Source organism: Brassica napus, chromosome C5 (assembly GCF_020379485.1).
Source record: "Brassica napus cultivar Da-Ae chromosome C5, Da-Ae, whole genome shotgun sequence".
Taxonomy (NCBI): Eukaryota; Viridiplantae; Streptophyta; class Magnoliopsida; order Brassicales; family Brassicaceae; genus Brassica; species Brassica napus.
Genome location: NC_063448.1, coordinates 33,190,545 through 33,217,847, shown reverse-complemented (window position 1 = coordinate 33,217,847; position 27,303 = coordinate 33,190,545). Strand labels below are relative to the sequence as shown.

General features: G+C 43.0%; 1 protein-coding gene across 1 annotated transcript; it reads left to right on the top strand.

Moving 5' to 3' along the window:
- The first annotated feature begins 24,851 nt into the window (after positions 1-24,851).
- On the top strand, positions 24,852-26,237 carry LOC106408011. The gene is made up of 2 exons (XM_013848845.2): positions 24,852-25,414; positions 25,505-26,237. Exons 1-2 carry the CDS (start codon positions 24,852-24,854, stop codon positions 26,235-26,237), a joined length of 1,296 nt encoding a protein of 431 aa, XP_013704299.2.
- The last annotated feature ends 1,066 nt before the right edge of the window (positions 26,238-27,303 follow it).

Here is a 27,303-nt window from a genome sequence, read left to right as displayed (position 1 = left end):
CACAATTTAGGGCAACTTGTTGTTTACCCTAATTTCTTGAATGACCATTTCTTAAACTTTATTACTCCCACTAATGTTGTCATTCTATAAAATCTGACATTATTGGTTTTTATTATCATGTACTATGGTTTGGTCAATATAACTTATATCCTTTAGATTTCTCAGTGTAACTTATAAAGAAACCATTGATCGTTCTGAAATCTAATTTCTTTTCATGTGGATTATTTATTCTTTCTTAATTGGACATCGTCATACTTTAAGATGTGCCATACTAGGTTTACAGCCTTGATGCAGTACATAATGCATCTATCCACAATGATATAAGTGAATTTCCATAAATCAAACCATTTACATAATAGTACGGTTATGCCTTTCAGATACACCATTATGCCGTGGAGAACTAGGCTGTGTACTGGTATAATTCTTATTTTTTTTTTGAGAAATTTAGCAAAACGTCTGAGATATTGTCTCTTTTCTTCATAATTGCCATAAATTCACCACCTTTAAATGACCTTATGATTTTAAATTTTATATCTTAATGCTTTTCTACTTTAATTTTGAATACTTGTAATGTATCCAAAATTGAGACTTTCATGCAATAGATATACATAACAATAATGTGAATAATCATCAATAAAGGTAATTGAATACTTTTCATCTCCAAAAGATAAAACGTCAAAGGGTCTACAAATATTTGTATGTATAATTTCAAGAAGCTTTGCATTTCTTGTGACTCATTCCTTAGTGTGTTTATTTTTTATTTGTTTATCCCTAAAGCAATATATACACATTTTATGCCACAAGAGATACTTATCATTAGTAAATGTTTTATGCTTTAATTTTCCTTTAACATGCATAACTAGATGTGTTTTTAAAATGTTGATCAGCCAATGTTATCTGATATAGGCCATAAACTAATATTCTTGAACCGAATCAATTAGCGTTCAAGAACAAATTAAAACAACCATCTCTTTAAGTCAATTTAAAACCCAGTCATCAAGTTTTCTTAATGAAACTAAAACTTATGGAAAATAGATGGAACATATAATGTTTGGAATGAATCCAAACAAAATCCACTATTCATAATGAGGAGTGCCAATAGCTTCAACTATCACTTCGCTCTAATTCTCATAAGTACTTAGTTTACACTTGAAATTACGGTTTTGATCATAAATAAATCGTGCACGGAATTAGTTACATGTACATTAGCACCATTATCTATCCACCAAGTTTTAGAAGAAATACTACAAGAATAGATTCGGAAATCTTTATGGAACTTAAAACGATACCTTTTTCGAACCATTTTCTTCTTTTATCGCAATCTTTCTGAAAGAGTTCAGACACTTTCAGAAGGTCATCTTTCTTTGCCTTTTTATTTTCATTTACTTGATATCCATTATGGGTGGTGGTCTTTTATGACTTACTTAGGTCTAGCTCCTTGAACATAATAGACAACATTAATTCCTTTACTGCTAAGCCTAGCCTCCTATTGAACCATTTATTAGCCAAATCATTCAACATCCATCTTACATAAGTGATGTTGTAATTAATTTGGAATGGTTCATACTGAGAAGTCGGCGAATTTAGGATACAATGGACAAGAAATGAATCTTCCACACTCATTCCTAAATTCTTTAATTTTGCCGAAAGATTGGTCATTTCAATGCAATATTCATGCATAGAAATTATGTCATTATTCTTTTATGATTGTAAGATTTGCCATATGTTTCCTAACTAGGGATTTACTTGCAATCCTAAACCGTTCTTCTATATATTTATAGCTTTTTCAGCGATCATATGGAAAATTTTAATATTTCTAATTATTGTCATCTTAAGATCGTAATTCTCAGTCTATTCAATTTCACCCAAAATTTATGGAAATTATTTTCGTTCAAAGTATCCACTATTACTGAATTAAACTCATTATTGCGGAGTATCAAATTCAAGTATAATACTCTTAATATGAACTCAACTTTCTCTTTTCATTCTAAGAAGTCGGTACCGGTTAGGACTGGAATAGACGAGACTTTATATGACAATCTTTCAAAAAAAATTATAGTTTTGAGATACACAAGTTTAAATTAGGCTTTTAAACATAATCGACACATATATTTATTGAATACAATGCCAAGAAATTATGGTGCTCCTGCGGGTAGCGACCATATTTTCATCAATAATCATAGTATTCGAAAAACATTTAAGAGTGATGTATCGAATTACTCGGACTAGGTTATATGTGGATATACTTAGTCTACACAATACAAACACTCTATAAGTCATTTGATCGTATTTTGTGTTCATAGTCTACCTTATTACTTAAAATATCAAATACTTATTTGAACAATAATTTTCATTGTGCAAATCATCTTAGAATAAAGTCACTCTGGTGATATCTTTATCATAATTTTGCTATTTATATGAAAATACTGTTTTATAAATATTTTGCATAAATTAATTAATTTAATTTCTATTTGATTTATGTATAGAAAATTGATGCATTGATTAATTTTCATTTCAGAGATCGAAATAGAATACATACATATATGATTCAAGATTCCCGAAAACTCTCATCAGTTTTATACTGACAAACTTAAACATTATTTAGATCTAATTTTCATTACTTAAGTATAGATCTACCTTAATTCTATAAATCATAAATATATTATACTTTCTGGATTAGCTAGATGTTTATAACCATTGGCTCTGATACCACATGTAAACTTGATTTTACATGAACCCTAAGATCTTTAACATCTAGACTAATCACATAATAGAAATTTAAAGAGGATTATCAGAATACGTCGATTGATCGTTGCGGAAATCTTCTTGAACGGTTTTGGTTCTGGAAGATGAGTTTTTGATCTCTAAGTTGGAACTAGATCTTCTCTCCCCTTGCCTACAACCTTTCCTTATGTGTTTCTTTAGGATTTTCTTTCATGTTACTTTGTGATGGTCCAAAGCCAACTATTTATAGGTGGGGAGAGGGACCTAGCTTCCTCATCAAGTTTTGATTACTTTCTCACCAAGTCTTTCTTACTTTGTTGGCAAGTTTCATCCTCTAATCTCAACCATCCATCAAGGTTGAGTAATGACAAGTGTTTTAGACTTTTAGAACATTTCTCTTTTGATGCATTGAACTTAATTCAGATGGCTTCTTACATTGCCACATGTTCCATCAGTCACAATTTGAGAAGCCTTCAAGAACATGAATCACTTGTCCATTAGTTAAGTCATTAGGAAGTTAAACTCCTTTAGTTACCATTTTATTGGTTACCAAGTGCATTATGGTTTAACAATTTCAATAAGAAATATATTAACATAGGACCACATTATGGGAAAGAAATATTAATATATTATTCATAACATTCATATAAATATTTCTTACAATTTCTAGCTAATCCTCTGTTTTCACCGTTGTGACTGTCAACGTAATTGCCGTAATGAGTTAGATCAAAGTTTTATTGGCGCAACTCGATGGTAACTCAGTCAAAATGAGTTAGATCCATGTTTTATTATTTTCGTTTCAGCAAGAATGGGATGAATGGACACCGGATCTCCTCTCCATGATTATGGTAACTCAGTCGGAATGAGTTAGATCCAAGTTTTATTATTTTCGTTTCAGCAAGAATGGGATGAATGGACACTGGATCTCCTTCGATGATTATGCTAATGGAAAGTTACATTTTCTGCTCACTCTTCTTCATTAACCCGGCGAGAATCGTGACGGTTTTATTCCGGCGACTATGATTGATTCAGAATCTCAATCCACGTTTGTAACCCTAACTACGGCGAGTTTCTTTGTCTGTAGTATCAAGCCGTGACAGAACCTGTCTGAGCCGCTTCACTCGTCGTCGCCGTCAAGCTTTAATCGCAATCGCAGAGAGAAAGTTCAAGCAACAATGGTCAACTCTCACGTATTTGCACGTGTTTAGTCTTTTAATTTTAAAATGAAATTTGATTTTGTCCCGAACTCTCTGATTTGCATTTTCTCCTCTCATTTTTCTGTTATTATATCTTCAACTAATTCTCAGTCTCACGATTAGAGAGAGAGAGAGAGAGAAAGAGAGAGAGAGAGTTGCAGTGGAAGTTAATAAAGTATGTGTGGTTGAGACTAAATCAATTAAATAATTTATTATTTGCGTGGCTGTGTTTAAATATAATAAACTAATAAAGGATGATAAATAATTTTTGAATTTACTTTCAACATATGTGACAAAAAGAAAGAAATGGTTTAGTTGGCAAAAAGTAAGAAAACGAGTTGTTAACATATATAGACACATTGTGTCTTTTTATTACATGGAAGAGAATAATGTGCTACTGAGGTACTTTCCACCGGTTGAAGACTCATTTGCCTTTTAAAAAGCGAAACCAGGTGTGGGTATTTAGGTAATTAGGCTTCTCTCTCTGGTTTGGCTGGTTAGGGGTGATATCAGTCAAATTACTCTGAGGAGTGATTTACTCTCTCAAATAAGAGGTCGACTTGTAGTACTTCGGGATCAAATCCACAGAAAGCTAGGGCACACAAAAGGTCTAATAGTTATACGATTAAGCTAGGCTAATTTTATGTTTAAATGTAAATAGGAGGTTTGTGAGCAAAGTAATTGCTCGATTGATTGATTGCAGTTTGATGGAAGGAAGGTTGCTAGATCTAGGATTTCTATTCAAGTAATCAGAATTATAATGCTACAGATGCCTAACAAGTTGTATGCATAATATTATAGAGCTCAACACTTATAAACAAACCGATAGGCTTTCGCTTTCTAGGTTTGTCTATTGACCAATGTCGATCGATTATTCTATAGGAATATCGATCAATATACTTGTTGAAACGTCAACCGATTATTCGATTGGAATATCGATCGACGCTCTTGGTCAAGCGTTAATGCGCGGATTGAATATGCTCATTAAGCTTCCTACATCAGCCATCGCCTACTCTAGCAATCTTAGCTTAGTTAGGATGGATTCAGGGTGAGATGCAAGCTATCGCTTTTGTCTACAACTCCTAGGGAAAGTTATAGGTAGCTAATCTAGAAACATGCATTAATGACAATCCTAAAGATCAATATCACAACTTCGGAATCTTTAGTTGGGGCTAATCCCTCATAACATTCCCTAAACCTAACAGGTGGATCTATTCAGACATGAAGTTTGTCACAGAAATCATAGATGAATAGATGAAATTGCAATATAATAAAATATAAAAACCAAAGGAGTTCCAGGAGGACACTGAAGGAGTTCCTCATTTCTCTCCTAACCTAGAACTATGAATAAAATAAAGCTTAGCCATCAACAATGGCTTAGAAAACACATAAATATAGTTTAGGTCGTCCAAGGGTATTCTGGTAATTTGTGTTTTCTTCTGGGCTTCAGTCGGTCATAAAATATGCTCAGCCCATATTCTGGCATCACCGTCGACCGACGGCAAGGGTGCACCGTCGATCGACAGTCCTTCATCTCCTCGACCGCTTCCTCTCGCGAGGCAGACTGACCACTCTTCAGTAAAACGGGCATAACATGTGCTATAGGATGCTGATTGACCTCAAAACATTGGCATTGGAAAGATAACCCAAAGCTTTATCTTGTGTAAAAAGATGGGCTTAATATAACGGAGGGAAAGTCTCCATCCATAGCTTGATATCTGACGCGTCTGTGCAGCTCTGCATTCAAAAGGCTCCAAAAGACACCAAAATCACCACTTTCCTCCAAATCGTCCCTGAACCTGTAAATACTCTAAATAGACTCTATATGGTAGTAATTAGTTATTTAACACTTATAAACCATGGCTAAAGTGGGTAAAATCCATGGCATATCAAGGAGATTTCAATTTTGAAAAATGTAGGGTTAGTGATTGTGGACGCAAAACGAAAGTGATATAGGTTTTTGGGTTTTTTAGTGGGCCCCAAAAATAAGGTTTTATGTTTACGGTTTTTTTTACCGATTCAGTGAAAATAAATCGAGGAACCATGTTTGTGAGAAGGCGACGGACGAGATTAACGACGGAGCACGCTGTAACTGCATAGACTTACGGAGAAGACGATGTCGTCGCGAAGGAATAGAATTGCGAAGGGCGAGGCAAGATGTAAATTAATTATTTGCTTCTTTTGCGTTTGGTTTAGAGATTTGGTTTGGTAATAACAACTATGAGTAATTCGATTTAGGGTTTGATGTCGGGGTTTTGGAGCAATGTTTGGTTTCATAGTTGGATATCGAATCGGAGATGTTCAAGGTTGCCAATGCCGGGGTTTAGGGTTCTGTTTTTGGGATTAAGAAATTCTATTTAGGGTTTGATGTCGAGATTTTGGGGCTTTGTTTTGTCATTTAAAAATGTGTTAACACAAAGCTGGTTTTGTTGTCTTGCAGAGTTTGTGCAGTCAGCGGCCTTGACAGTGAATGAGAGGCTACCTAGTCGGTTGTTTGCGACAGACCGATATCTGATCAAACGGCACAATTTTGGTGTGGGATGTTCTTGAAGGAACAAAGGAGATGGACAAGCTGTTGGGGTCTTGTTTTGGAATAGGCTGCGAGTGAGGAGGTGTGCAGTTTCGGCGAAGTTAGTTCATGGGTTTCTTACTAGATAGTTGGTAACGAAGAAGAGGTTTGAGTTGTGGCCTATTTTTGGGGGTTACCCGATGAGGTTCTTGCTGGCAGAATTTGGGCACGTTACGGGACTCCCTTGTGGAGAGTTCGATGAGGGGTATGTGGTTGATGACCAGGAGCGACCGAAGAAAGGAGATTTTATGTTTTGGGACCGGTTGCTTGGTGTTGGAAGCGTGATATCACCATTGCAGATGTGGCGGCGATGGTTGCAGGTGATAAATAAATTCCACCGTCTAGAAAGTTGAAGATTAGTCTTATCATCATTGTGGATGGTGTGTTGTTGGCGACAAATCAGATTCCAAAGCCGTCGGTGAAGCACGTTAAGCGGCTTGAGAATCTAAATAAATAATTGTCATTCCAGTGGGAGTGTTAGTAATTCTGGTGGACAATAAGCACTATGATACCATTACCGAAGGTGATGGGGAAATGCGAGGATCCAAACGGGGTGTTTTGCAAGAAGCTACGGCAAGATATAAAAGTCCTTGCTGGATTCCCTTTGGCATTGCAGTTGTGGGCTTTTGAAGCTATACCAGCTTTGCTTAAGCGTTTAGGAGGGACCAACGAGCAGACATTGCTGGCTTATGATGGCGAGAAGCTACCACAACACACGGGGTTGGTGGTGTCGGCTGTGTTAGATGTTGAGCATGATCCAAAGGCCAGTATTGGGGTAACTTCTTTTAGTTTTTTGTCCATACGTACGGCTCTAGTTGCGGTGAACGTGTGTACAAGTCGGTAGCGTGTACATGCGGACCACCGAGAGCAGTTGTACTGGTGTACAAAGGCTTTGATGTACAAGTGCTGATGTGTTTGTGTATTATGTGTATGTTTTGATGCAGCTAATCGAGTCTGGGGAGGATAAGGAGGATGGCTAGGGAGAGTTCGACAGTGAGATCTTCGATATGAAAGTGGCCTACATGGTTGGGTTATTGAAGGGGGGGGGCATAAATTTAGCAAATAGGAGTGGAGAGGTGGTGATTCAGCTGAGCTCAAGTACGATCACCAGGAAGCTGTGAAGGGCAAGAAAAGGAAGGCAACACATGGGTCTAGCAAGGAACAGGAAGGGCATGCGCTTAAGCAAAGGAGGCTAAGCAGATTCTTCAGCCGAAAAGTGAAATGGGGGGGGGGGAAGACTGAAGAATTGGAGGCCAAAGTTGAAAAACTGATTGATGTAGAAACTCAAGCCTACTAGGAAAGGCGTCCAACACAGAGGCCCACAAGTTCAACAACACGCCGAAAAATTTTTGTTGGGGTCAAAATTGGTCACGACGGAATCAATGTCTGAAAGTCTGTAAAAATCGGCATGACTGTTTTTACGAAAAATAAATCTTAGAAAAAGATTTATTTTTACGAAGAAACTTGCGGAGAAAACACATTCACGAAAAATCGGAGAAAGACGCGAACAAGGTTGCCGCGTAGCAACCAGCGCAAAAGCTGGTCGCTACGTAGCGACCAAGCTCTCACCTAGCGACCGAGCTCTCACCGAAGCTCGGTCGCTATGTAGCGACCGAGCTCTCACCAAAGCTCGGTCGCTACGTAGCGACCGAGCTCTCCCCGAAAATCGGTCGCTACGTAGCGACCGAGCATGTACACGGCTCGGTCGCTATGTAGCGACAGAGCTCTCACCGAAGCTCGGTTGCTACGTAGCGACCAAGCACGTACACGGCTCGGTCACTATGTAGCGACCGAGCTCTCCCCGAAGCTCGGTCGTTACGTAGCGACTGAGCACGTACACGGCTCGGTCGCTACGTAGCAACCGAGCTCTCACCGAAGCTCGGTCGGTACATAGCGACCGAGCTCTCCCCGAAGCTCAGTCGCTACGTAGCGACCGAGCACGTACACGGCTCGGTCGCTACGTAGCGACCAAGCTCTCCCCGAAGCTCGGTCGCTACGTAGCGACCGAGCACGTACATGGCTCGGTCGCTACGTAGCGACCGAGCATGCACACGACTTGGTCGCTACGTAGCGACCGTGCTTTCTTAAAAATCGATACGACACGAATCCATGCATTCTCGTCTACTCTTTAATGCTATCTCTCGAAGACCGTATCCAACCCATTTCATGTTTCTTGTCATTTGAAGTCATCAATCGAACTCTACGATAAAAACTGCGGAAAGTTTGTTGTTATCGAAAGAAGCCGTAATAAACGTTTCGAGTCAAACAACGGCCCAAAGAGACCTAAGACGTGACTCGAAACCCACTTACGATTTCTTAACCAAAAGCCCATAAACCGTAGGATGGTTTATGCTTGGTTCGCAAGGAAAGATAAACGTCAAGTTTCCGCGGATAAATACGAACTATTCGAAGATAATTAGAAAGATCGGGAAAAACATAATATCTCCATTTTTAAGTTATGACGGCGTAAGGGCAGAAGAGGAAAAAGCGTAAACCGACCTAGGAGCGAGTATATAAGGAGTCCTAGGCGAGAGGCACGGGATATAACTTTGGAGACTCAGAACTCTCGGCACTTAGAAACTTTGAGGCATTATTCTCGACATGCTCTGTTTCCATGACTGGCACCCGATTACCAGATGAACGTGCACAAGAAGTTCGATCTCTTGGTTCACTCTTGAACTACGTTCGGCTTGATCCTCGAAAGGGGTACGTAGGCAGAATTTCATAAAGTTCAGTCCGAAATCAATCAAAAACCTTTTCTGTATTTTCTTCTTCTTTAGTTATCGAGCTGCGAGTCAACTAGGTTTGAGCTTTTAGGCCGCTAGAACTAGGTAACTCGCTGACAGCCTTTGCGGCCAAAGCTTTTATGATCTCTTGTAATGATTGCAACGCTCTCACGCGGACTCGAAATAAGATCTACTGTTTTCTCTAAACTCGTTTGTTATCTTTTCATGATTTCCGCATATATTTGGTCACTTGCCGTTGGTTCTCGCAGAGATCCGGGACCTCTGGAAAATTAGGGTTTTCCTAGTTTCCTAATTTAAACATAAATCGACAGTGCGAATTTCGGTTCCCACAATTTTCTAGCCGGAAGTTAAGTGGTATGGGCAGGAAGAGAGGGAGTTATGTAGACAGGGAGTTTAAGAAGTTTGAAGGATGTGAGGCTGAGGATTCTAATAATAGCAGTGAGGAGAGGATCTTATGGACAATATGAATAAGGCTGATTTTGGGAAGGACACTAGCAGCTGGTTAGAGGGGTTGGCACCAGCTATGCACAAAGAAGGAGATGGTTTTCCTCTACAGACGCATAACACGGAGGACCTCTACAAATGCATAACACGGGAGACGTTCCTGGACATGTGATGTTTGTCGATAGAGAACGTCCAACTGCCGTCGTCTGCGGTCTTCCATTCACCGGCGATAACAATACAATTGTCCGCCCTGAAGATATCTTGCAATCGAAACAGAGTTGTTAATCAAGGGAAGTTTCTTGAAAGTTCAGTAAAACAGTTGATTAATCATAGATTAGTTTGCAAACCTCGATTTAGAATCAAATAATCAGGGGTAAATCTCGAGTTTCTTCACTTTACAAGATTTTTATTTCCTAATGAACACATATCAAAAAGGAAAAAAACTCAGAGACGTGGGGGAGAGAAAGAAAGTTAATGGTTGAACTTGATCTGGGCCGTCAAAGAAAAAGAAGAGGAAGACATGTGTTGATCGGATGGTTGTAGTTGAATGACAGATACATGTCTAATCCAGATCTGGCATATTAAATCTCAGCCGTTTGTCTTTATGAGATCAGTGGCTAGGACAAAAAGCCCGCTTAAAATGCAACTATTAACATACCCATTGCTTCAAGACACCGAATGTCTCTACAGACCCCCACTCCGTTTGTCACTTGTAAAACAGATGCAGCATGGAATAAGAGCTCCAATAAGGCAGGATTGGCTTGGGTCTTCATAGAAATTACGGACGCAAAGAAAAACCAGGGATCCATGACTCAAGATTTCGTCACATCACCATTGATCGCCGAAGCTTTAGCTCTCCGATCTGGTCTCGTCTCCGCAGCGGACATGAATCTTACACAGATTCATATATTCTCTGACAACTCAACGCTCATCAGGGCTATTAACAACGACATGCAGATCAAGGAAATTTACGAAATCATCACCGATATCCAGCAAATAGCCTCTGCATTCGTCGATATCTCGTTTTCTCATCTGTCTCGTAATTTCAATTCTGAAACTTATACTTTGGCAAAAAATGCCATAGCTACATTGGTTGTATCTGACCCATTAATGAGGGGAACTTGGACCTGAGGCTTTTCTAGTTATAATATCAATTGGTGCACAAAAAAAAATTAAATAGGGAGATGACTTATGATTGAGAATTAACGAGAAAGGAAGGAGTTAGTTGAGACACAACATCGGCTGGCAAGGAAAGTGTGTGAAATTTGTTCTACCGTGTAAATAAAGATGAGGAAAATGACATTAACTGTTAATACTAGTTAACAATTAAGAAGACCAACTACAAAAATAATGATTTACACAGAATATAAAACAAAACATTTTGAGCTAAAACGAATGTAAACGAAAAAAAAAAAAACGTTTCGAGCAAAGTGCGGACTTATTAATTATAATGTGAAGATTTTCAACTAATAAAAAGAACTGGAAAAATGAATTCGCGGTCAATGTATACTGTAGAAAGATCTGATCTGGAGAGAATTAATTTACACATGTTAATAACCAAGTTCGAGGTCAATGTATACTAGTAGAAAGAGAGATATATATATAAATCATGGTTTCTTCAAATCTTCTCGTCACTCCTCTTCTTTGGTTGTTTGTTGGAGAGGAATTTGACATCCTCGCAAGGCCCATCGAACAATAGTACTAAGCCCAGCAACACCAGAAAAACAATCGAAGACCCGCTCGGCTAATGGGTCGATCGGGTTAAGGACCCGTCCGATCGGCTTAGCTTCGCAAACAATTGACTGATCAAGCCAACATTGGCTCAGCATACCTCTCTTTAGGAATATCGATCAATATACTTGTTGAAATGTCAACCGATTATTCGATTGGAATATCGATCGACGCTCTTGGTCAAGCGTTAATGCGCAGATTGAATATGCTCACTAAGCTTCCTACATCAGCCATCGCCTACTCTAGCAATCTTAGCTTAGTTAGGATGGATTCAGGGTGAGATGCAAGCTACCGCTTTTGTCTACAACTCCTAGGGCAAGTTATAGGTAGCTAATCTAGAAACAGGCATTAATGACAACGATCAATATCACAACTTCGCAATCTATAGTTGGGGCTAATCCCTCATAACGTATTTGAACCCTAAACCTAACAGGTGGATCTATTCAGACATGAAGTTTGTCACAGAAATCATAGATGAATAGATGAAATTGCAATAGAATAAAATATAAAAACCAAAGGAGTTCCAGGAGGACTCTGAAGGAGTTCCTCATTTCTCTCCTAACCTAGAACTATGAATAAAATAAAGCTTAGCCATCAACAATGGCTTAGAAAACACATAAATAGGGTTTAGGTCGTCCAAGGGTATTCTGGTAATTTGTGGTTTCTTTAACGGACTGGACGGAATCATCGCAAGGAGGGGATCCTCCCATGATAACATTTAAGTGAAGAGGTCGCTCCAGACATTCCTTGTCAGACCGGGTCGATCGCTCGGCTTTGGTGCGGTTGAGCCTTGCGCGTAAATCTGGAGTATGTCGTTGATACGAGACAGTCTGTTCTGATGGCGCAACAGAATGGTCGGCCTTGTGCCATTTGAGTTTTTCGCGAAGATTTGGGACCTTGGCGTTGAGTTTAAAGCGTAGATCAGTCGCTTTGACCTCATCAGGCCCATCGTTGTGAGCGTTCTTTCGCTTGGCTTCCAACATGTGTCGAACGTCTTAAGTGTTGAGCGTCCGGGTTTCTTTGTCGTCGGCCACAGCCCGCGGGACTGCAGGGAACGTGAGATTATCGATCGTCTTTGTCGCTTTGTGGTTGGGTGATTCCCGTAAGTCTTCCTTTGGAGGTCCTGTTACGGCTGCGGCAGGAGAAGATGCCGTTCTGATTGTAAAAATCTTTCGCCGAGACTTTGGTTTTTCTTCATCAGAGGTTGAATCATCGTCTTGGCGATTGGCATTGTCTTCTTCAGGAGATTCTTCAGTGCTTTTGATTTGAGACTTTTTCTTCTTGTCTTTGCTCTTGCTCCAACCCTTGTTGTTTTTGGTCGATTTTTGCTTTGGTGGTTCGACTGTCACTTGGGCGCTGCTGTAGGATGCCAACCAGGCCCCAAAGAGCTGCTTGCACTCTTTGGTTTCTTGTCCTTTCATGTTGTGGTACTCAGAGAACTTGTTTGGGTCGTAGGGGTTTTTCGGGTTAGCTGAAGAAATGCTTCGAGTCTGCTGAAATTTTTCTGTGGCATCTCATTCCCAAACGTTCCATCCTGGCTCGCGCGCTGCAGCCGTCATGCCTTGTTGCTCGTCTTTGGTGACAGCGTAGATGATGCCTTTCTTTTGGTCGTGCTTGTTGTAAGGTGCGTGCTTCCTTGGCTCTTGATTGGCGTCTGTCGCCCAGGTTGTCGTTTGTTTGAGGGCTTGCTGATTGGCCCTGTAAGCTCGTTTGTCGTCCTCCATCTTGATGAAGTTCCTCGAGCAGTGTAGAGCGTCTTCGAGGGAGATCATCAGGTGCGTTTGGAGGTATTCCCGAAAGTTGGAGTTGATCCAAAGTGAGTTTGTCAACGCTTCGGCTGCTAGGTGATCTTAGATATCGACTCTGGAGAGTATTTGCTTGAACTTCACCATAAAGTCCTGGAGACTTTCGGTGGGAGACTGGATAGCTTCCAGAGATCAGCAAATGATGTGTCTTGGCGAGTAAACATGATGTAGTATTTGAGGAACTGTGCGGACAAGGTCCAAAAGTCGTTGATCGAACCGTCGTCAAGCTGAAAAAACCAGCTCAGAGCTGGTTCGGAGAGGCTTTCGATGAAGAGTTGACAAAATCCTGCATCTCTGTCTTCTTCGGAGAAGCGGTAGCGACCCATGGCTATGTTGAAAGCGCGGCGTCGGCGTTCGTAGTGTTTGCTCTGTCGGTTCGTTGTCCGACCCCAGAGTTAGGGTTTATAGTGGCGAACAGCCTTCGCCTTGTTGTTTCTGTTTCATTACCCTCGCCGTCTAGGGTTCCTAGAGCGGCGGTGAATGCGGCTAAGCGGTCGTTCGTTGCTTTGTTGTCTTTGTCCTGCTGGGCGAAACGCGCCATGATTGCTTGCAGCATCTCAGTCACGTTTTCTGTAACGGCGACCGGTGTAGAGGCGACCGAAGGTTGTCCACCGGCGGTCGAGGTGTCGTTGGGACTCATACTGAGTTCGTGAACGTTACCTTGTAAGGCCCCACGGTGGACGCCAACTGTTGAATCCGAGTTTGGTTAGGTCGAATGAAATGGAACTAAACTTGATTTGTGGGTTCTTCAAAGATGTTTTATTGAATGGTATGAGATAACGAACGTGATTACGAGGAAATTTAAGGAAAAGACACAAGGTCGGAGCTTTGTTGAAAGCACCGACGAGAAAACAAAGAGGCTCGATCGGTTGTAAAACCCTAAACTTGTCGTCAGTGTTTTAGTGTCCATTTCGGATCCCTTTCTCTTTCCTTAACTTCTTCTTTTTATAGCCCCAGTTTGTCTATCTTTCGTTCGCCCTAAAGCTAGTTCGCCCTAGAGGCCCCGGTCCGAACAATCCACTTGCGCGTGCACGCCCAGGGTATCACAAAAACCATCAAATTCTCTGACAACGACGTTCGAGCACCATATAACGCAATTCTGGGTACTCTGTGGATCCACGCGATGAAAGCAATACCGTCCACCTATCATCAGTGCGTCAAGTTCCCTTGCAATGACGGTCGAGTCATTACCCTTCGTGGAGACCAAGCCGCGGCCCGTGACCTCCTCATTGCCGAGGTTAAACGTCAAAAGCCGACCTCTCGCGTCAATTCAGCGGTAAAACCAATCCAAAAAATCTATCCCCTGAAGGAAGATATTCTCGAGGTTACTATCGACGAGCACGATCCATCCAACACAGTTAGAGTCAGTGCCTACTTGTTAGACGAGATCAAAAATCAGATCATCGCGTTTCTGAAGGAGAACATCTCTACATTCGCATGGTCGACCAACGACATGAAAGGAATTGACCCCAACATCACGACTCATGAACTTAATGTTGACCCAACCTTCAAACCGGTAAGACAAAAGAGGCGCAAGCTTGGTCCCGAACGAACGAAGGCCGTAAATGAAAAGGTCGATCGATTGCTCAGCGCTGGATCAATCACTGAAATAAAGTAACTTGAATGGTTAGCGAACCGAGTCGTCGTCAAGAAGAAGAACGGCAAATGGAGAGTGTGCGTTGACTTTACTGACCTCAACAAAGCTTGTCCCAAAGAAAGTTATCCTCTCCCTCACATCGATCGACTAGTCGAATCCACGGCCGGTAACGAGCTGCTAACTTTCATGGACGCTTTCTCAGGCTACAATCAGATTATGATGCATCCCGACGATCGAGAGAAACAAAATTAATCACCGGCAGAGGAACATAATGCTACATAGTCATGTCGTTCGGCCTCAAGAACGCGGGTGCGACCTATCAACGTCTGGTCAACAAGATGTTCGCGAAACGCCTGGGAGACACAATGGATGTAACACCCCCGAACCGTTCTAGGCATAGGTCGAACCACCGGCCAACAATCAAACAAGAACATGACCGACGGGCCGACCGTCTACCAAGGATTGGGAGCGCTACATGACGGGTTAACGGCCGATCCGGCCAAGGTCATGAAAAGTTTAATTCGCGACTAGGCCAGTCCGCCCGCTAACACATCCCGTCAGACCAAAGCCTAAGGCTTCTCAACCCGTACCCCAATCTAACGTTGTGTTAGCTTGGACAAGCTAATATCAGAAACAACAAGGCATTTACACAAAACATCGCTTTATTTATCTTATATAATATCTGGTTTTCAACACACAAAATATTACACAAGTAGTGGCATGCCAAGAAAGCGAAAGTACATACTTATAGTCTGAAAGCGTCTTAAGCAAAAAGATACAAATCAACACCAGCCAGCCATGCCTCCCGCGACCTCTACAAGCTCGCTACTGGTCACCTGAAACAACAACGAGTGAGGAGTGAGTAATCTAGCATTTCTCAGCGAGTTACAATCCCCAACTAACAAATACAACCCCTCGCTATCCCACCCCAAGCAATATAAAGCGAGAGGTTCACCTACCAATAAATCAACCCAATTCAACGAATAATAATAAGCAATATCAGAAATACGCAGCTGGAAAAATATAGTAAGATAACTAGCAATATGCTAATTACTAGCTCAACACCAAACTCAAACTCGACTTAAAACAGGGTTCAATAACCCGAAACACGATATAATATATATAACAAACTCGGGCCCTGGTGACGTTATGTTCCTCCTTCACTATCGGCAATATCCTATCTTCCTACCAGAAGAAGGAACTTTCAACCGACCGCGGCCACAGTCCTTCGGGTCACCGCGCGACAGCCCACAGTCCTTCGGGTCACTGCCACATTACACCGTCGTGTAATACTCAGCCATAGGACATGACCACGTTCGTCTGAGTCTTCCCGATCCAGTGAATAAGGGGTTTCCTTGAACCCGCCAGGTACGAGGTCTGAAGGAACACTAACTCTCCCCAATATGCCTAGCATTGTGGGTTACACAAATGCTGTCGGCCAATATACGATTAATACTAAACCCGGTAAAAAAAACACAAGGTTCCTAGTATTAATCACCACACAATCAACACATTCCACCTCAAACATGCCTAGCATTGTGGGATACACAAATGCTATATGGCCAAAATATGATTAATACTAAACCCGGTAAAAATAACACAAGGTTCCTAGTATTAATCGCAAATTAACACAATCAATCATATTCCAGAATCTAGCATAAAGACTAATTCCAGAATACCTAACTATCCACAACTTAGCGATATCATCTAAGCATTCCGCATTCGCTAACTAACCAATCAATCTAACGATTAGCATGCTACTACGGTTCTCAAACAATAACAAGCATGCCATCAACTCAATCAACATAACCTCAATTATTCAAACCGTTACTCAGTTAGACCCGGCCACCTGCCATGATCCAACTTCAAAGTAACGGGATCCTGCATGAAAACAACTCAGCAATCAATCGATTATAACTCACAGTTTTTGGTTGACCGTGGCCTTGACCCCAAACCCGACTTCTGCGATCCGAACCCTTTCTCGACCTTCTCAAGTAGACCCACGTCCAGACTGGTCTTGAACTGGTATCCACTAGAACTGATCTCTCTTCACTTGAACAGAACCTTCTCCAGGTGCTGACTCAAAATCGGCAGAATAACTGTTCTCGAAAACTGCCTAAATCGCCCGAAAACTATCAAAACTCGATCTTTCTTTCTTTGCTTTCTTTCTCACGTTTTGAACTGAATTTCAAGTGTTCTGAATGTGTTCAAATGAGAGGGGATCGTGGGCTATTTATTGGAAACAGCAACCAATCAGGAACAAGCCGTGTGGCAGCCCGTGTGTCGCTTCGCATGGCTCCGGACGCATGCGCGGTGACACCTCGTGCTCCACACCGCTGGCTGCATGTATCAGTCTCATGCAGGATGACACCACACCATCTACCTGTCTGGATGCATGGCCTGGCTCCATGCAAGGAGACACCACGTCCTCCACATGTCTGGCCGCATGGCCTGGTCGCATGCATCGCAACACCTCGTGCTTGGCCGTTCCACCTCGTGCTTCTATGTGTCACTCCGCATGCTGTGATCATTTTTACTGAAACACCTCATGCTTCTCTTTCCACATACCATGCCAGGCAGTTGCCACCACGTCCTGATCTCATAGATCGAGCCACCTCGAGCTTTTCGGTCCATTCGTCCAATTTTGGCCTTTCCGGTGAATTTTTCGTCCCGCGATCAATCCCAATATTTTTTCGACGCCCGTTCTGATGATCTGATTATTTTTAATAAACTCCAAATGAATCCTGACTTGATGGAAAATATTTCCCAAGTTTCCGGCTTCTTCGAAAAATTCCATAATACCGAAATTATGGTTTTTCGCCCAATTTCTGGTCTTCCTGTTGTGCTTCCAAAAGTGTCATGCTTCAAACGTCCTTTGAGTAAATATACCACATTGTCTAACCATTGTCTAGTGGGATACTTGACTCATGGTTCAGACAAAAATAATCTGATCGTCTGCGACTCGACCACCCAAAAGATACTCCACCATTCTTTTTTTATCTTTTTTTTTTTATTGGTTTCTACATTCTCCCCTCCTTAACAGAATTCATCCTCGAATTCTAAGGTTCTGAGGGGCCTCTTTCTTCCGTCACAACATCCTCTCGGAAGAACTCCGGGTGATCGGTTTTAAATCGCGCTTCATCTTCCCAAGTAACATGAATCCTGTTTTGTCTTCCCCAGAACACTTGTACTTGAGCAATCTCACGGTTCTTCAGCTTCCGAATACGCCGTTCTCCCAATCTGATTGGTCCTTCCAGATACGTAAGGTTTGTCCTCAACTCCTCTAGTCTCTCGGGTTCAACAGTACTTGGATCCCGTATATGTTTCCGAAGCATGGAAACATGAAATACTGGATGTAGATGCATATCCGCTGGCAGATCCAAACGGTAAGCTACCTCACCAACTTTCCCGATGCTCTTGTACGGACCAATGAACCTGACCGCAAGTTTCCCGACCTTGCCAAATCTGTCCTTCCCTTTCTGTGCAGTAACTTTCAAATAGACCCAATCTCCTATCTCAAAAGTTACCTCTCTTCTTGATTAGTCTGCGTACTTCTTCTGGCGGTCCTGAGCCTTCTTCAGGTTGGCCTGAATCGTCTCCAGCTTAATCATGGTCTCCTGAACGATAGGTGACCCAAACATTCTTCTTTCGCCCACTTCCGTCCAACACATAGGCGTTTTGCATGGCCATCCGTATAACGCTTCATGAGGTGACATCCCTATGCTCGAATGATGACTGTTGTTATACGAGAACTCGACCAACGGTAAATGCTTCTCCCAAGTTCCTGCCCAATCGAGAATACACATCTGAAGCATGTCCTCGATGGTCTGAATGGTTCTCTCCGTTTGGCCATCTGTTTCTGGATGGAACACCGTACTTCTGAATAATTTAGTTCCCAAGGCTTCTTGAAGTGCTTCCCAGAATGATGCCGTGAACCTTGGATCGCGATCTAAGACGATGTCTGAGGGTACACCATGTAACTTCACAATTTGGTCGATGTACAACTCGGCCAACACTTCAACTTTATTAGTGTCCCGCATAGGCAACAAGTTTGTAACCTTGGTTAACCTATCCACAATCACCCATATCGAGTTGTTCGATCTACCTGGAGCAGTGGGTAATCTAGTGATGAAATCCATGGAAATAGAGTCCCATTTCCATTGAGGTATCGGAAGACTCTACAATAATCCTCCTGGAACTTGATGTTCGACCTTGACTTGTTGACAAGTTGCACACTGCGCGACCCATTGCGCTACTGATCTCTTCATTCCTGGCCAATGATAGTATCTTCTCACATCTCGGTACATCTTCGAACTTCCAGGATGGATACTAAGTAAAGAATGATGAGAAATCCTTAGTATCTCATCTCTCAGCCCTTATCCTTTAGGAACCGTGATCCTCCCATTAATTAGCAAGGTTCCATCCTCCGCCAAGTAGTATCCAGCACTATTTGGCCCACCTTGTCCTTTGAGTTCCTCAGCAATCTTCAATAGCTTCTCATCCTTAAGTTGTTCTTCTCGAATTCTCTGAATCAAGCTGGCCTGGTTCACCGCTTGAAGTCCCAATGGCTCGCTCCCTTGCCCTTCCAAAACGACCAACTTTACTTGTTTCAATTCTTGGTTCAACAGCTCCACTTCTTTCTCTAAATCTGCGTCCAACTTTCTTCGACTTAAAGCGTCCGCAACAACATTCGCTTTACCAGGATGGTAGTGAATCTTTACCCTGATGCCAAAACAATCTTCGAAAACCAACTAGCTCCCTTTAGTTGGTCTAACAACTCGTCTATCCTCGGAAGATGATACTTATCTTTTATCGTGATGTTGTTGATACCACGATAATCGATACACAACCTCATGCTTCCGTCCTTCTTCTTCACAAATAGCACAAGAGCTCCCCAAGGTGAAGAGCTCGACCAAATGAATCCCTTTTCCAATAGATCTTCCAATTGCTTCTTTAGTTTAGCCAACTCCGCAGGTGCCATCTGATATGGTGCCTTAGCTATAGGTTTTGCTTTAGGCTCCAAATTGATCGTAAAGGGATTACTCCGAGGTGGAGGTAATTCCTTTAGTGGTGCAAAGATATCCTCAAACTCTTGGACCACTTCTATGTCTTTGACCTTAACTTCATCTTTAGTGGCTCCTCCACTAACCGATAAAGTCACCAAACATACTTCCCCATCTTGAAACAAATCTTGTACTCTCATTGCTGCTACCAAAGACACGGTCATACTAGGACTGATTCCATAGTATACCATCTCTGGTCGTTTACCTCGGCCAAACAACAGTCTTCCCTTTCCACAGTCGATCTGAATTCTGTAGCTCGATAACCAATCCATTCCAAGGATTACTTCGTACCCTTTCAAAGGCACGACTAACAGATCTGCCACAAATTCTTTCTCTTGAATGACCATTGGAACATTCTTGATACACTGATCTGCTTGAAGGGTTCGGTCTGCGGGGGTCAAGACGGCCACGTTTATCCTGTCAACCACAAAACAATCCCAAAACCGGGCAGCTACTTCAAGGGTCACAAAACTATGTGTTGCCCCCGAGTCGAACAATACATGTGTGGGTTTACCAGCAACATGTATGGTTCCTGCCACAGTAACCCAATTAACAATATCTCAATCACAAAAACTAATCAAAATTCGCACAACCATCAATCATCAATCCAAAATTTCTAAACGCGCAACCTAGCGATCAAGCAATCTATACTTAACAAGCATACTAACTAGGTTCCAACAACTAAATTCCATTCAATAAACAGAGGAGGTTAAGCACCCAATACCTGTGATGGGACCGTTTGAGGGTCCTGCATTGTCTGGGTTTTCTACCCCTAAGGCATAAACTCTACCTCCTAGGTTTTGCTTCTTTGGTGCTGGCTCAATAGCTGGATGGTTAGGAGGAGCTCGGATAGCGAGAGGGGTCGCAGGGATTGGCTTGTTTGGACATGACGATGCATAATGGCCCTTCCTTCCATCCTCAGCGATGAATAACCTTGCTGGTTACTCCGTTGTCTGTTGGGACAAAACTTGGAAATGTGTCCCGGTTGATCACATATGTAACATACTCCGGTGTTACTGCGATAATTGGTTTGGCCTCCAAATTTTTTCCCTTTGCCTTTGTTAAACCTTGGACCCTTGTTGAAATTTGGTCTTCCTCCTTGGCTAAACTTGGTATGTCCACCAGAATGCGGTATGGTCTTCCTTTCATCCTCCAATACAGTCTCAACATTAACAGATTTTTCCACCAGATCCGATAACCTGCTAAAGTTGCTTCCAGCTAAACGACTTCCAAGCTCCGGCTTCAATCCGTACATAAAGTTACGGATCATAGTTGCTTCATCTTCACGCCCATCGAAAACATGATGCCTCAACCTTGTGAACTCAGATTCGTAACTCCTCACTGGCCTATCTCCTTGAACAAGGTTCATGAATTGGCGCTCCAACCGATGCTTCGCTTCTGGAGGAAAATACTTCCTCTCAAACTTTCCCTTGAACGATTCCCATGATGTGATGGTGTGTCCACGCTGCCTGTCTATATTGTCTCACCATCCTGTTGCGTCGCCTTCCAAATAGTACACCGCGATCTTCTTCTGATACTCCTCCGAACACTCCATAGCCTCAAAGTTCTTCTCCATCATAGTAATCCACTTGCCGGCTTCAATAGGATCGGATCCTCCTTTGAACTTGTAGGATACAATGCTCTTCATGGTAGATAATAGCTTGGAAACTTCAGGGGGTTGAGTACGCCTGCCTTGGTTACCAAGTGCCTCGGTCATCACGTCATGTAAAAGCTTCAGGGTGTTTTCCGCTCCTTGATCTTGTGGTCCTTCAGTGGCACGGTTCTGATCTGGCCTTGGGTGTGATTGAACGGATTGTTCATGTTGATGTCTCCGGTCCCAATTACGACTTGGGCCAATACTCGCCAAACTGTCTTCCCTCACTCTAGTCCTGTTACCGTACACAGGAAAAGATCTTGTTCTCTGCAGAGGGCTCCTATCGTGTCCAAACATCTCACTAATGCCATTTCCATCCTCTTGATCAGATATGTAACCCAATCCTCCACCTGTCCAATCCATACCCTCTCCCCATATCCGACCTCGTCCATCATCACCTGGCCTGCGATTAGCCATCTGCACACAATCAAAAGGGTAAGTCATATTCCTACTACGGGAAGCGGCTGGTTTCCTAATCATCTTTTTGCGACTCCTTTGACTCGATAAAATTGTTAAAAAGCACTTTTGTCACGCATGGACGAAACCATGCTCTGATACCACCTCTGTAACACCCCCGAACCGTTCTAGGCATAGGTCGAACCACCGGCCAACAATCAAACAAGAACATGACCGACGGGCCGACCGTCTACCAAGAATCGGGAGCGCTACATGACGGGTTAATGGCCGATCCGGCCAAGGTCACGAAAAGTGCAATTCGCGACTAGGCCAGTCCGCCCGCTAACACGTCCCGTCAGACCAAAGCCTAAGGCTTCTCAACCCATACCCCAATCTGACCTTGTGTTAGCTTGGACAAGCTAATATCAGAAACAACAAGGCATTTACACAAAACATCGCTTTATTTATTTTATATAATATCTGGTTTTCAACACACAAAATATTACACAAGTAGTGGCATGCCAAGAAAGAGAAAGTACATACTTATAGTCTGAAAGCGTCTTAAGCAAAAAGATGCAAATCTACACCAGCCAGCCTAGTCTCCCGCGACCTCTACAAGCTCGCAACTGGTCACCTGAAACAACAACGAGTGAGGAGTGAGTAATCTAGCATTACTCAGCGAGTTAAAATCCCCAACTAACAAATACAACCCCTCGCTATCCCACCCCAAGCAATCTAAAGCGAGAGGTTCACCTAACAACAAATCAACCCAATTCAACGAATAATAATAAGCAATATCAGAAATACGCAGTTGGAAAAATATAGTAAGATAACTAGCAATATGCTAATTACTAGCTCAACACCAAACTCAAACTCAACATAAACCAGGGTTCAATAACCCGAAACACGATATAATATATATAACAAACTCGGGCCCTGGTGACGTTATGTTCCTCCTTCACTATCGGCAATATCCTATCTTCCTACCACAAAGGCCAGAAGAAGGAACTTTCAACCGACCGCGGCCCACAGTCCTTCGGGTCACCGCGCGACAGCCCACAGTCCTTCGGGTCACTGCCACATTGCACCGTCGTGTAATACTCAGCCATAGGACATGACCCCGTTCGTTTGAGTCTTCCCGATCCAGCGAATAAGGGGTTTCCTTGAACCCGCCGGGTACAAGGTCTGAAGGAACACTAACTCACCCCAATATGCCTAGCATTGTGGGTTACACAAATGCTGTCGGCCAATATACGATTAATACTAAACCCGGTAAAAATAACACAAGGTTCCTAGTATTAATCACCACACAATCAACACATTCCACCTCAAACATGCCTAGCATTGTGGGTTACACAAATGCTACATGGCCAAAATATGATTAATACTAAACCCGGTAAAAATAACACAAGGTTCCTAATATTAATCACAAATTAACACAATCAATCATATTCCAGAATCTAGCATAAAGATTAATTCCAGAATACCTAACTATCCACAACTTAGCGATATCATCTAACCAATCAATCTAACCATTAGCATGCTACTACGACTCTCAAACAATAACAAGCATGCCATCAACTCAATCAACATAACCTCAATTATTCAAACCGTTACTCAGTTAGACCCGGCCACCGGCCATGATCCAACTTCCAAGTAACGGGACCCTGCATGAAAACAACTCGCAATCAATCGATTATAACTCACAGTTTTTGGTTGACCGTGGCCTTGACCCCAAACCCGAGTTCTGCGATCCGAACCCTTTCCCGATCTTCTCAAGTAGACCCACGTCCAGACTGGTCTTGAACTGGTATCCACTAGAACTGATCTCTCTTCACTTGAACAGAACCTTTTCCAGGTGCTGACTCAAAATCGGCAAAATAACTGTTCTCGAAAACTGCTTAAATCGCCCGAAAACTATCAAAACTCGATCTTTCTTTCTTTGCTTTCTTTCTCACGTTTTGAACTCAATTTCAAGTGTTCTGAATGTGTTCAAATGAGAGGGGGTCGTGGGCTATTTATAGGAAACATCAACCAATCAGGAACAAGCCGTGTGGCAGCCCGTGTGTCGCTTCGCATGGCTCCGGACGCATGCGCGGCGACACCTCGTGCTCCACAAGGCTGGCTTCATGTCTCAGTCTCATGAAGGATGACACCACGACATCTACCTGTCTGGATGCATGGGCTGGCTCCATGCAAGGAGACACCACGTCCTCCACATGTCTGGCCGCATGGCCTGGCCACGTGCATCGCAACACCTCGTGCTTGGCCGTTCCACCTCGTGCTTGGCCGTTCCACCTCGTGCTTCTTTGTGTCACTCCGCATGCTGTGATCTTTTTTACTGCAACACCTCATGCTTCTCTTGCCACATACCATGCCAGGCAGTTGCCACCACGTCCTGATTTCATAGATCGAGCCACCTCGAGCTTCTCGGTCCATTCGTCCAATTTTGGCCTTTCCGGTTAATTTTTCGTCCCACGATCAATCCCAATATTTTTCGACGCCCGTTCTGATGATCTGATTATCTTTAATAAACTCCAAATGAATCCTGACTTTATGGAAAATATTTCCCGAGTTTCCGGCTTCTTCGAAAAATTCCATAATACCAAAATTAGAGTTTTTCGCCCAATTTCCGGTCTTCCTGTTGTGCTTCCAAAAGTGTCATGCTTCAAACGTCCTTTGAGTAAATATACCACATTGTCTAACCATTGTCTAGTGGGATACTTGACTCATGGTTCAGAAAAAACAATCTGATCGTCTGCGACTCGACCAACCAAAAGATACTCGACCATTCTTTTTTTTTTTTTTTTTTTATGGGTTTCTACAATGGAAGTGTACATAGACGACATGTTGGTAAAATCCTGAGTGTCCGCCGACCATCTCACCCATCTCAAGGATTGTTTCCTCATCTAGAATGAGTACGGCATGAAACTCAACTCGAAAAAATGCACATTCAGAGTTATGTGCGAGTTTTTGGGCTACTACGTCACAAAAAGGGGAATAGAGGCGAATCCAAAGCAAATCTCCCCAATCCTGGATCTACCCAGCCCAAAGAACAGCCTCGATGTACAAAGATTGACTGGTTTGATTGCTGCTCTCAATCGATCCATCTCACGCTCAACCGATAAGTGCCTTCCTTTTTATGACCTGTTGCGCGACAACAAGAAGTTCATCTGGGATGAGCGTTGCGAAGAAGCCTTTGAACAACTCAAACGCTACCTCATGACGCCGCCCATGTTAGCTAAACCCGATAAAGGCGATACATTGTACCTTTACATCACGGTCTCTGATACAGCTGTGAGCAGTGTCCTTGTTAAAGAAGATCGAGGCGAACAACGGCCTTCATTTTATATCAGAAACTGCATGACCGAAGCAGAAACACGTTACTCAACGCTCGAAAAAATGGCACTTGCCATCATGACTTCAGCAAGAAAGCTCTGGCCATACTTCCAGTCTCATTTGATCCTCATCCTTACCAATCTACCGCTGTGAACCATCATTCAAAACGCCAATCACTCAGGAAGGCTTTCAAAGTGGACCATCGAACTCACTGAGTATGATGTCACGTATCAGAACAGACCAGCTGCAAAATCGCAAGTGCTGGCCGACTTCCTGATCGAACTAACACCAGAACTCGAGCAGGACCTAAAGCTACCGAGCGACAATTGGATTCTCCATGTCGACGGCTCATCCTCCGCCAGAGGATCCGGAATCGGTGTCCATCTTCAATCCCCAACCGGTGAACTTCTTCAGCAGTCTTTCCGACTTGGTTTCAAGGCATCCAATAACGAAGCTAAATACGAGGCCCTCATCGCTGGACTACGCCTAGCCCAGGCCGTCCAAGCGAAACGTATTGATGCCTATTGGGACTCTCAATTGGTCGCCAACCAGTTCAGCGGTGATTACGATGCGAAGAATGAGCGAATGGATGCCTATCTGAAGGTGGTGCAGGATCTCGCCAAGGAGTTTGATTCTTTCCAACTCACGAGAATCCCTCGCGGCGAAAACGTTTGCGCAGACGCCCTAGCAGCACTCGGAAGCAATCCGGGCGATCAAGTCAAACGGACCATCCCGGTCCAAAATATCGACAAGCCAAGCATTATCTTACCCCAAGAAGAGAGCGAACATGTCGCAGCTATCGACACAGCGGATGAAATGGATGCAAGTAATTCGACCGATCGACCCGCAGAGATGTCGACCGACTGGCGAGTCTCGCTTATCCAATACTTTTCCAGAGGCTCCTTACCGGAAGACAAGTGGGAAGCTCGTCGACTAAAAGCCAAGAGTTCAAACTACGTCCTCATCGATTGACGACTACATCGTTGGACCTCTGCCAAAGTCCTCCTGACGTGCCTTGGTTCGGAGGAAGCAACTTTAGTTATGGAGGAAACTCACAAAGGAGCAGCGGGGAACCATTCCGGAGGCCGAGCTTTATCTCTCAAAGTGAAAAGCCTTGGCTTTTACTGGCCAACCATGGTGGCCGATTGCGAAACATATGCTCAACGTTGCGATAAGTGTCAGCCTCACGCACCGAACATACATTGCCCGACTGAACTCTTGCAAACAACAACGGCTCCATACCCGTTCATGCGCTGGGCGATGGACATCGTCGGGCCAATGACAAGCACGAGACAAAGGAAATATATTTTGATCATGACAGACTAATTCACCAAGTGGGTGGAAGCCAAAGCACTAGTCCAAGTAACAGATAAGGAAGTACAGAACTTCGTTTGGAAGAACATCATCTGCTGGCACAGTCTTCCCTACGAAATCGTCACCGACAATGGGTCTCAGTTCATTTCGAATAATTTATACGGTTTCTACGCTTGATGGGCAATTCGCCTTAACACCACGACGCCCCGATACCCGCAATGCAACGGACAGGCCGAAGCAACCAATAAGACGATCCTCGACGGGATAAAGAAACGCCTCGACCTTAAGAAGGGCTATTGGGCCGACGAATTGGACGGAGTACTTTGGTCACACCGAACGACTCCACGAAGCACGACAGGCAGAACGCCCTTCTCTCTGGCCTACGGAGTCGAAGCAATGGCCCCAGCAGAAGTCAATGTCACGAGTCTGCGTCGATCGAAGATGCCGCAAAATGCGGAACTCAACAGGGAGATGTTGCTCGACGCCTTCGATCCAATCGAAGAACGAAGACACCAGGCACTCCTCCGAATCCAAAACAATCAGCACCTGGCCGAGTCCTACTACAACAAGAAGGTCCGAGCAAGGCCGATGGAACTAAACGACTTAGTCCAACGTAAAGTGTTTGAAAACACAAGAGTGGAGAGCAGGAAAGCTCGGAACCAACTGGGAAGGTCCTTACAAAATAGTCGAAATTGTCAAACCTGGTGTCTATCGATTGCCAAAA